General features: G+C 51.6%; 1 protein-coding gene across 3 annotated transcripts in view; it reads left to right on the forward strand.

Moving 5' to 3' along the window:
* Positions 1-12,118, forward strand: part of Ciita (class II major histocompatibility complex transactivator) — a 46,764-nt gene that overhangs the window by 28,783 nt on the left and 5,863 nt on the right. For all 3 annotated transcript variants that reach the window (XM_021184946.2, XM_021184947.2, XM_021184949.2), the window contains exons 10-15: positions 393-2,043; positions 2,798-2,956; positions 4,023-4,094; positions 7,791-7,871; positions 8,399-8,491; positions 11,171-11,257. In XM_021184946.2, the coding sequence (XP_021040605.1) occupies positions 393-2,043; positions 2,798-2,956; positions 4,023-4,094; positions 7,791-7,871; positions 8,399-8,491; positions 11,171-11,257 (2,143 nt within the window). The remainder of the gene's footprint in view (positions 1-392; positions 2,044-2,797; positions 2,957-4,022; positions 4,095-7,790; positions 7,872-8,398; positions 8,492-11,170; positions 11,258-12,118) is intronic.

Below are 12,118 nucleotides of genomic sequence, written 5' to 3' on the forward strand. Positions count from 1 at the left end.
GTGTGTGTGTGTGTGTGTGTGTGTGTATTTCAGGCTTCACATATGAAAGGAAACATGTGATATATGTCTTTCTAAGCCTGGTTCATCTCACTTAACATGTTGAATCCACAAATAACAACTCCCCTCTCAAAACCCATAGGGATGAGTGGCCCAGCCTAATGAGTAACCGAAGAGTTAAGGCAGGTCCCAGGGGGCTGGGTAGCAGTTTGGTGGCAGATCATGGGCCCTGGTTTTATCCACTCCTCTGGGAGAGCAGGAGGGTGTGGCTGAATAAGTGAGCTGGCAATGGACAGCTGTGAGCTATGGGAAAACTCGTGAGGGGGCAGCTCTGGCTACCTCACCTTCCCCAACCCCTACTCCACTAACACTCCGACTCACCCTGGCTTTTGTAGAGGCTGTGGAGCGATTCCAGCACTCCCTACAGGACAAATACAAGGCATTGCCCCAGAGCCCAAGGGGTCCTCTGGTGGCCGTGGAGCTGGTACGGGCCAGGCTGGAAAGAGGCAGCAACAAGAGCCAGGAAAGGGAGCTGGCCACTCCAGACTGGACAGAGCGCCAGCTAGCCCACGGTGGTCTGGCAGAGGTACTTCAGGTTGTCAGTGACTGCAGGCGACCAGGAGAGACACAGGTGGTCGCTGTGCTGGGCAAGGCTGGCCAGGGCAAGAGCCACTGGGCCAGGACAGTGAGTCACACCTGGGCATGTGGCCAGTTGCTACAATATGACTTTGTCTTCTATGTCCCCTGTCATTGCTTGGATCGTCCCGGGGACACCTACCACCTGCGGGATCTGCTCTGTCCCCCGAGCCTGCAGCCACTGGCCATGGATGACGAGGTCCTTGATTATATCATGAGGCAGCCGGACCGTGTTCTGCTCATCCTAGATGCTTTCGAGGAGCTAGAGGCCCAAGATGGCCTCCTTCATGGACCCTGTGGATCTCTGTCCCCAGAGCCCTGCTCCCTCCGGGGACTGCTGGCTGGGATCTTCCAGCGGAAGCTACTGAGAGGCTGCACACTGCTCCTCACAGCCCGGCCCCGGGGCCGCCTGGCTCAGAGCCTGAGCAAGGCAGATGCCATCTTTGAGGTGCCCAGCTTCTCTACCAAGCAGGCCAAAATTTACATGAGGCACTACTTTGAGAACTCAGGGACAGCGGGGAACCAAGACAAGGCCCTGGGCCTCCTGGAGGGGCAGCCTCTTCTCCGCAGCTATAGTCACAGCCCTGTTCTGTGCAGGGCTGTGTGCCAGCTCTCCAAGGCCCTGCTAGAACAGGGCACAGAGGCCCAGCTACCTTGTACACTTACAGGACTCTACGTCAGCCTGCTAGGCCCTGCAGCTCAGAACAGCCCTCCCGGAGCCTTAGTCGAGCTGGCAAAGCTGGCCTGGGAGCTGGGACGAAGACACCAAAGCACCTTGCAAGAAAGCCGGTTTTCATCAGTGGAGGTGAAAACCTGGGCAGTGACCCAAGGCTTGATGCAGCAGACCCTGGAGACCACAGAGGCTCAACTGGCCTTCTCCAGTTTTCTGCTACAGTGTTTCCTGGGTGCTGTGTGGCTGGCACAGTGCAATGAAATCAAAGACAAGGAGCTGCCACAGTACCTGGCCTTGACTCCGAGGAAGAAGAGACCCTATGACAACTGGCTGGAGGGTGTACCACGCTTTCTGGCTGGATTAGTTTTCCAGCCTCGAGCCCAGTGCCTGGGAGCTCTGGTGGAGCCTGCAGTCGCTGCCGTGGCAGACAGGAAGCAGAAGGCTCTTACCAGGTACCTGAAGCGCCTGAAGCTGGGGACACTCCGGGCAGGGAGGCTGCTGGAGCTGCTCCACTGTGCCCACGAGACACAGCAACCTGGGATATGGGAGCATGTTGCACACCAGCTCCCTGGGCACCTCTCCTTCCTGGGCACCCGGCTCACACCCCCAGATGTGTATGTGCTGGGCAGGGCCTTGGAGACAGCCAGCCAGGATTTCTCCTTGGACCTTCGTCAGACTGGCGTTGAGCCTTCTGGACTGGGAAACCTCGTGGGACTCAGCTGTGTCACCAGTTTCAGGTGTGGGCAGGGCACAGGGCAGGCATGGACTCTGGGGACCCCTATTCCATGGGTACAGCATTAGATGGTACAGAATAACCCCCTCCAATTATAAGATGACAATACTGAGGGCCAGAGAAAGGTAACCATTGCCACTAGCCATGCAGCCTGTGGGGAAGGATACCATTCTTTTAACCAGTATTTGAATACCTGCGGTGCCAGGCACTGGAACACATCTAGAATCGCAGCCTAGCCTGAATTCAGGTTGGTTTCATCCTTCGATCACCAACGTGTGCCACCATTTTCCCAGGCTCAGAGACACAACCCCCCTTCGCTTCTCTGCCTCCAGTCTTTTCTGTTTCGCTGCTCTTTGAATTCAGGCAGCAGAGCAATCTTCCCAGAATGTAAATCTGGTTCCAGTGTTGCTTGCAGCCCTGCAAGGACTCCCTGTGCCTCTCGGGGTCTAAGCTCTTCCGTTCAGCTCAGTCAAGTCCATGTTGCAGCATGCTGGAGCACAGGGTCATCTCCAGAACAGTTCCTCCCACATCCCTGACACTCATGTTAAAAGGTCTGCCACGGTTGTGCCCAGAATTTAGCACTAAGCTTCCTGGCAGCCAGAGAAAAAGTGAACCAGTAAGGGCTGATGTGGTCGTGGAAGGAGGAGGTCAAGCTAAGAAAAGGATCTTACGAGGTGGGAGGTCCCTTTGCAGAGCCCCACCTGCCCTTGTAATCTTGCCTTGGTGCTGTGCCTGGGTCTGAGGCCTTCCCTCCACAGGGCCTCCTTGAGTGATACAATGGCATTATGGGAGTCCCTTCAGCAGCAGGGAGAAACCCAGCTACTTCAGGCGGCAGAGGAGAAGTTCACCATTGAGCCATTTAAAGCCAAATCCCCAAAGGATGTGGAAGACCTGGATCGTCTCGTGCAGACCCAGAGGTGAGGAGGCAAGGGGTCAGAGGTAGGTCCAGACTGTGCAGGCAAGCTATATACGTCACATGCACCTCCTAGCTACAGAGCTGCCCAATAGTCTTACTTGGCATGCCCACACAGGCCCTCCACTGCAGTCCCACCCAGCCAGGGACCCCGGTTTTGCCCTTTGCCCATTCTAAGCCTAACACCTTGTACCAGTCCCTTCACGGCTGAAGCCATGGGGATATCACCTGCTGGGGGCTAACAAGGAGACCTTCTGTACCTACTAACTGGTGGGACTCTCCTAGCCCCCCAGGCAGCCACAGACTCAGTGCCAGCACCATTTCAACCATAACAGATCCAAGGTGCAGAGGACAGGACACAAAGACAAGGAGAACATTGTTCTAAGACCTAAGTGCTGCTGAGCGCTTTCTCCAAGTCTCTCAATGAGTCAGACACAGATAGAACCCTGAGATATTCATATTCTCTCTGTCTCCATCTTTCTCTGTCTCTCTGTCTCTGTCTGTCTCTGTCTGTCTGTCTCTCTCTCTCTCTCTCTCTCACACACACACACCACATGCTATGCAAGTACTCTAATACCAAGCTACATCCCCAGCTCTTATAATATTTTTATTTAGAGACAAGTTCTTACTAAGTTGTTCAGGTTGCCCTTGAATTGTATATATAGTTGAAGCTGACCTCCAATTTATGATCCTCCTGCCTCATCCTCTCAAATAGCTGGTAATGTAGGCCTATGCCACTCTGCCTGGCCCTAAGGATGGTCTTTTTTAAAGTACTTTATTTTGAAGTGTGTGTGTGTGTGTGTGCCTGTGTGCCTGCGTACCTGTGGAGTCCAGAAGAGGGCATCAGACCCTGAGAGCTGGAGTTACAGGCAGTTATGAGTCAAACTCTGCTTCTTTGCAAGAGCAATATGACAATATTAACCACTGAGCTAGCTCTTCAGTCCCCAGAGATTGCTTTTTTTTTCCAGTTTCAACAACAACTCCCAAGGAAGGCAGTCCTGGGGGCAGGATGTGGGCACTGGAACACACCAGTGGGGCTACACCTACTTACCAAAGCCCTTTCTGTATAGGCTGAGAAACCCTTCAGAAGATGCAGCCAAGGATCTTCCTGCCATCCGGGACCTTAAGAAGCTAGAGTTTGCGTAAGTGAAGGGATAAACCACCCCAGTGCCCCAAGGTCGTTTCTGCCATCTTCACTGATCTTGGGGCAGTGACAAGGTGAGCGGAAGGGGAGAAATTGGATGACTCCTGCCCGCTCACTTAACCACTGGGAAAGCAGTCTTCCTCTGCTGAGTGCAGCTTGTTTGGGTAAGTGCAGGGGTCGCTCAGAGCAGCAGAGAATTGGCCATTTACAGGGCAATGCACACACATGTGCATGTACACACACACTGTACACATTCACACTCACACATACAACACACATGCATATGCATACACATGTGATTTATACTCATGCACAACATATAGCACATAATTTCACATGTACACACTCAGACACATATGCACATGCATGCATACACTCTCACACATGCACACACACAGGAACTCATACCTATTCACTCATCACAAAGCTCTTTGAGGAGCAGAGAGCTGCTGTCCATGATGAAGTTATTCTAGCAAGTTCCTTTGCAGGGTGGGCTGGGGGAGCTTCCTGGAAGAAGTGACGTCTTCACAGAAGATGCTTAAGAAACAGAAGGAACCCACTGGGGCTGGAGAGGAAGCCTTGAAGGAATGTATATAGAGCCTAGAGCCCAGAGGGTCCCAGACCATGGCCTTGCACATGAGGTGTCCCTGACCTCAGTTTGAGCTCTTTCCCTGCTGAGCTAGGAACTGCACCCTGCTCCTGTTTCTGGGCTGGTCACTCCCCCGGACACATGCACTCCTCCAGAGGAATGCATGTATGTAGCTTGGCCACAGCTTTCTGAACTCCGGTGTCCTTACCACAGGCTAGCCTTGGCCCAGCCTGGCTTTTGAGTAGACAGACTTACTAGAGTTCCCAGTTATATGCATGCTCAGACCCCATCTGCCTCTTACTTGCTCCCCTGGGTCTTGCCTCTGTTAGAAGGATCCTTCTTGAGAAAGTTGAGTGGGTGGCTCAGCGGATTGGGTGCCAGCTTGACTAGGACTGGTCTGGTTGGGCACTGAGAGTCTTGCATGCTTAGGATCCACTCCATCTCAGCAGACTGGGACAATTGGTCCCCCACCCTGTGTAGCCAGGGTAGCAGGAATGGAGATGATAGGAAGCAGTAGGTTCTAGAGAGCAGAGGGTGCCTGGGCTATGACGGGGGAGCTGTTCTCCAGTACACGGGCCCTGAAGAGCCCCAAGAGTTATAGTTAAGTCTGGCTGCCTGGACAACTTTTCCACCTGTGCTGAGGGTTGAGTCCAGGGCCTTGTGCATACCTGTCAGGCACTCTACCACTGAGGTACATCCCTACCCATTTATTTGCTTGTTTGTCTATACTCCAGGCTGGCTTCAAACTTGCTATATAAACCAAGCCAAGCTATATAACTTTGAACTTCTAATCTTTCTGCCTCTACCTCCCAAATGCTAGGGTTATAGGCACACTCTGCCACGCCAAGCTTATGCGGTGCAAGGGATAGAACCCGGGGCTTTGTGCATGTTAGGCAGACACTCTGCAATTCAGCTACATTCCAAGCCCATTCATATATGTGTGTGTGTGTGTGTTATTTTGAATGGGGTTTTAATATTTAGTCTAGCCTTGAACTTTTGCTCTCCTTGCCTCAGCCCTGCCAAGTACCTACCCAGGATTGCATGCCCACTCCACCACTCGGCTCTAACACAGCGTTCCAACTGTAAAACACTTCACTTCATATCCTAGACAGTTGGGGAGAAGGCCACTGATGTCAGCTCTCACTTACAAATGGGCATAGTGAGACCAGAGATGAAGTGGTTTCTTCAGCATTATAAACAACAGGTTAGCTTGCCTGGCTGACTAGCAAAGTCTTGTCAGTGTTTGGTCCTGTTAGAGATGAGATCACTCCAGTCAGGAAGACCTTGTCTCAAAACAAAGAGAGCCACCCACAAGATCCTCAGGTCATTTTACATAAAGTCCCCTTCATGAGAAGAGTAGCCCTGGAAGACAGTCATTGGACAGATTTGGAAACTGAGGCTTGGTGATGTTAGTGATTTGCCTTCGGTCCCAGCTGGCCACACACTTGCTGCCAGCTTCCCTGCACCCCCTCACAGATAACCAAGTTTCTCTTGTTTTCAACAGGACATAAGCTGCCAAATATGTACAAAGGTAAAAATATTGCTGAAAAGAGGAAATGTCTGAAGACAGCCGCAGGGTGTTTTCTGGCTTTGAATTATTTTCAGCTTAAAAAAGCCCCTCCCTGGTGATCGGAACTGCACTCTGGGTACCAGAGGCTGTGGAGTGGAACAGGCTAGAGCCAGGCCAACAGCCACCTACATGCTGGGAGTCCTGAGGCAGTTCTGAGGAAGAAAGGAAGGAAACAAGGGGCTATTTTAGGGTGTCTATTGCAGCCACCCCCATGTTCCCCACCCTGCAGGCCTCTTTGACTGTCTGATCAGTCCACTTTAAAACTCCCACATGAGCGGAGGCGGATACATGTGGCTCAGTCGGCAGAGTCCTTCCTAGTAGGCACAAGCCCTGGTTCGATCCCCAGCGCTATCTACACGGCATGGGGACACACATCTGTGGTCCCAGCATCTAGGGGTAGAGGCAGGAGAATCACTTCAATCATCTTACACATCTTAGGTTGGAGGCCTAGGCTGGAGAGCTGGCTTCTCTATGCTCCCTCTTCTGGCTTTCTCTTGAAACAAGACCCAGCCCCTGGCCTCTGGGCCTCTGTGGGGCAGTGCCTCTGCCCTGAATGTTCTTCCCTATGCAGCAGATCCACGCCGGCCCTCGCTTTCCTCTGTTCTTTTTTCTTTTCTTATTTATTTGGATATGTGTGTGTGCCTGTGTGCCCTGTTGGGGAGGTTAGAGAACAATTTGCAAGAGTTGACTCTTTCCTCCATGCCGGTCTCAGGGACAAAATTCAGGTCCCAGGTTGGGTGCAGGCACTTTGACCCCACTGACCTTGAGACCCTTCCTGAACTCCCCCACAGTGAATCTGTCTGCAGCATTTCTTATCTCTCATAAGCAGTAACTGAATGGAAAAGCTCATGGGTGATCCAGAACGGGGTTGGGTCCCATCTTGGGCTCCCCAGGCTTTCCCCACACTGACAAGATCCTTCCAGCCTTCTTCCCTGCAGCACCTGGAGTAAGCCTCCTGGACATCATGGTCCAGACCATGAACCAAGTTCTTTATCTCAATACTAGCTCTATGCAAGTAGTAGCCTAGCATTGGGGGAGAGATGAAGTTTTCCCAGTGTACTGAATTAGTGAGTTGCAGGTTCAGTGGCCTCTGTATCTGTGCATATAAACACACACACACACACACACACACACACAGGAGAGAGGGAGGGAGACGGGAACGGAGGGGAGGGAGAGAAAATATATTTAAAAACAGAAGGGCAGGCAATCTGGTGTGACCCTGGGAACAGACCTTGGCTGGTGTGGGGACATCTTCACCAGGCAAGGGTGAGCATGTATAGACATGAGCAGCAGTGAGGTCAGGCTTGCTACTGAAAGCAGAAAGTGAAGTGGGAGCATCCCAACAGGCAGCAGGCGTCTGGGTGGTCCTGAGCAGAGCAGTGGCAGAGCAGCACAGTGGGCCATTGGGAGCCCAGCAGGCAGGGATAAGACACTGGGGAGTCAGGGAGGGAGCCTCGGACTGTTCTGCATCTTTGCACTGCGCTGGCTGCTTAGGTGTCTGACCTGTCTGACCTCTACTGTTGATTGCTTCCTAGGTTGGGCCCCGTCTTGGGCCCCCAGGCTTTCCCCACACTGGCAAAGATCCTTCCAGCCTTCTCTTCTCTGCAGCACCTGGAGTAAGTTACAGACCCTGACACCCTCCACCCTCTGCCCTGACAAGCCCAGACCTTGTCCCCAGGGCACATGGGGAGTCTTTCTCCTTTTTCCTCTTCCCTACCATCTGGGGAAACTGTGTGGGAGTCAGATGACCCCCACCATGGGGAATTATGACCCCTAATACAGGGGAGGGACAGAGGATGGGACACCCCAGATTTAAAAAAAAGTTTGGAGTTTTGCAAGCTTTGAAATTCTTTTCCCCACACAGCCCCCTTCACTGCTCTTCGAAACCACAAAGGGCAGACAGGTGGGAGCAGGGAGCTCTGTTCAATAGATCAGGTTCCAAGAGGTGGGGGCTGACCAGCAGGCTCCTACAAAGCCAAGCAGACGGTCTAGTCCATGGTGTGTGGCCAGCTGAATGGCGCCCCCAGGAGGTTAAGGCCATCTCCCGTAAGCCCAGAGAGGAGCTTATGGTCAAGAGAACCAGGGCTGGAGGACGCTGGCCTGGGGTCACAAGGTAAATGGCTGCATTTGATCCCACCTGCAGCCTGGACTCACTTAGTGAGAACAAGATCGGAGACAAGGGTGTGACGAAGCTCTCAGCCACCTTCCCTCAGCTGAAGGCCCTGGAGACGCTCAAGTGAGTCCACTGGCCCCGCCTCCTCCCTTCTTCTGGTACAGAACCTTTCTCCAGCCAACCCTCCATCCTGTCATCTGCCCATCTCTCCGTCATTCACTCTTTCTGTTCTAGATCATGCACTCTCCCATTCAGTCACTGAAAATCCATTCTGTGGTCTTCCAAATGAATGTCCAGTACAGGGGACCACCTCAGGAACACTGACCACCTCTTTAAGACATGATCTCTCTCTGGCTTAGAACTTACCACTTATGCCAGGCTACCCAGCCAGTGAGCCCCCAGAGCTCCGCATCTCCACCTCACCAGTGTTGGGAGTACAAGCATGCCCAACATGACTGGCTTTCTGTGTAGGTCCTGGGGATCGAACTCGAGGCTGTGAGACAAGCATTTTATCGAGTTATCTCTCCAGACTTCATTTATTGGTTTGATGAACAAAGACTTAGGGAAGCCTTGCTATCCTGGGCAACAGTGGAGACCCCAAAGATCCTGCTCCCTGACCTCAGGCCTCTTCATATACAATAAACCAGAAGCAAACAAATAAATAAACCATAATTATAAACCAGTGAACTGGGGAGGCTGAGACAGTGGAATAACCACACATTTAAGGCCACCCTATGACTCAGTCTCAAAAAAAACAAATGGTGGGGGAGGGGCTGGCAGGGTGATTTAGTTGGTGAAGGTGGCTGCTACTAACCTTGACAATTTGAGTTCTGTCCTCGGGACCTACATGGTAGAAGGAGAGAGCCAACCAACTCCCGAACATTGTCCTCTGACTTACACACACACTAAAAAAGAGAAAGAGAAAAAAGGTATCAAAATAAAATACACTGTAATAAAAGTTTAATGCATGAAAACTGTTCTGGGATGTTGGAAGAGAAGGGATAGGTGGAAACCCTGCGCGGTGGAAGTTGTCTTTGGCTGTTTGATGCTTTGGGAAGTTAAGGTAGAACGGGTGTGTGGGAGATGGACATGATACACCGGTGATCCCAGCGCTGGAGAGACTGGGGCTGGAGGATCTTTGAGTTCCAGGCTAGCCTGAGCTACATGACACCTTGTTTCAGAACAAAAGATGTAAAAGGGGCCAATAAGATGCCTTAGAGGGTAAAGGCTCTTGCTGCACACACCGGGAGATAAGAGTTTGGTCTCCAGAACTCATGTAAAAGCATGTTAATGCAGAAACATTGCTCTCCTCCTAAGAGCGGTTAAGAGTTTATTTGGGAGCCATTTTGAGTGATCATGGCTCAGAAACACAGATCTAGGTAATCTCAGACTCCATGTTCCAACATGGAGGCAATTCCATGAAGTTTTATAGTTTTACACAACAAAGACAGTCATAAGTCAGGCGACTTTGAAGTACACTGGCACGGCCAGGCAGTGTGGCCCACGTCTTAATGCCAGCACTCGGGAGCCAGGGGCAGGCGGATCTCTGTGAGTTCGAGAACAGCCTGGCCTACAGAGTTTCAGGACAGCCAGGGCTACACAGAGAAACCCTGTCTCGAAAAACAAGAAACAAAACAAAACAAAAAATATATTGGTAGGAACCCGAGAGAAGCAGGTACACCAAGTAGGGGAGCTTTTCTACAGGCCCAAGACGTCATCTGAGGGCAGTCTTAGCTTTTGGATTGTGGAAGCTAGTGGTCAGCTAAGTTAAGGACTGGCTGTTCTTGGGCCTCTCCGGACCTCTCCACAATCTGTCAATCAGTATCTGCAGATACAGAGTCTTTCCAGGAATTCTAATTCACAATATAATAATAATAATAATAATATAGAAGCACTGAGAACATAGTGATGATAAAGCACTTATCTAGGACACACAAGGCCCTAGGTTCAATTCCCACAACAAAACAAACAAAACATTTTTTAAAAAAATCTGTCAACACTCCATATTATAAACAAGGTTACGAAGCCTGAAAATACCCCAAGGATTCATGTGTACATTTCCTGATGTGTAATGTCTCTATAATTTACAATGGTCCAGGTACACCACAAGATAGATTTCCCTCCCTTCTCCACTCTCCTTCCGCCCCCCCCCCCCCCCCCCCCCCCCCCCCCCCGAGAGACAGGATTTCTCTGTGTAGCCCTGGCTGTCCTGGCACTCACTTTGTAGACCAGACTGGCCTCGAACTCAGAAATCTGCCTGCCTCTGCCTCCCAAGTGCTGGGATTAAAGGCGTGCGCCACCACGCCCGGCTCCTTCTGACCTTTTAAAAAAATATTAAATTTGTTTATTTACTTTACATCCTGATCATGGCCCCCCTCCTCTCAGTCCTCCCTCACACAGCACCTTCCTCCCTCCCTCCCTCCTTTCCTCCCTCCCTCCCTCTCTCCCTCCCCCTTCCTTCCTTTCTATTCCTGGACACATGAGCATTTATTAAGTATATGTAGAGCTGGAAGATAGCCCTAGGGGGAAAAGCACTATCAAATTAGACAGCCGGTGGAGGAGAAGATCTCTTTCTCTGCTACCACCTCTTCCCTCCCCTGCCAACCCACTCTCTCTGTAACAAACCCTTCATATTTGTGAGTGGTTTCTGTAGGTTCATCCTCATTACCCATGACCCTTCCCAGGGCTGGCTATCATGGGTGTGTGGCTACAGCCCCCTGTGAGGCAGCGAGTTTCCAGCCGGTGAGGAAGGGAGAGCCTTCCACTTAGGTCCTGGACCTTCTCCTCCCTGTGTCTCCTTAGCTTGTCCCAAAACAGCATCACTGATGTGGGTGCCTGCAAGCTTGCAGAAGCTCTGCCAGCCCTAGCCAAGTCCCTCCTAAGGCTGAGGTGAGTGAGGTACCCCCCACTGAATGGGCTGGGGAGATGGGAGTGGGGTGGGGCTGGGGGGAGGTAGGGGTGAGGGGGAGTATAGGATCCCCTTTTGCTGCTTTTTGTGGCACATCACCACAGCCTTGGGGCAAGTTGCTTACTAGTTCCAAGTCTCTATTTCTTCATCTGTAAAATATAAACCATATAAATGGATCATGTGTCATACCCCAGTGCTATCCCTAGTGAGCAGTAGTAGATGGTTGCCCTTTACCCAAGGAAGAGCACACTGGAAAGCCCTGCAGTGCTGGCTTCTGGGCTGTCCACCACCATTCCAGCTAGTTCTCACACTGCCACCTTCTGGAAGACCTTGGTGTAGCAGCTCCAACTTCTAAATTCCTTTCAGCAAGTCTTTGGTACTAAGGGCCTGAGAGGGAACTGAATTTGGACCAGAGCCTCAGCCATTCATCTCAGCAGTAGCAGCTTTTGGCTAGCCATATAGGAAAGGATTTCCTTCCCCAAGTCTAGGAGAGGTGTCTGCTATGCACCTCTACTGAGGCAGCCACTCCTACAGCCTTCCAAACAGGTCCTCTTTGTGCCCTGCAAAATTCATAATGTGTGTACTCATTACCTACACTAGGTTGTACTAAGTGTATAGGATTCCCTAACATGGGTGTCTTGTGGGTGGGGGGTTAGAGGTCAGGAAAGTCTAGGTCATACGGGCAGGTGCCTGTGGGCCAGGAAGGCATACTAACTACTATTGTTGCTGAGACCAGATACCAAACAAAGACAACCGAGGAAGGAAGGAAGGAAGGAAGGAAGGAAGGAAGGAAGGAAGGAAGGAAGGAAGGGAGGGAGGGAGGGAGGGAGGAAGGAAGGGGT

Source organism: Mus caroli, chromosome 16 (assembly GCF_900094665.2).
Source record: "Mus caroli chromosome 16, CAROLI_EIJ_v1.1, whole genome shotgun sequence".
Classification (NCBI taxonomy): domain Eukaryota; kingdom Metazoa; phylum Chordata; class Mammalia; order Rodentia; family Muridae; genus Mus; species Mus caroli.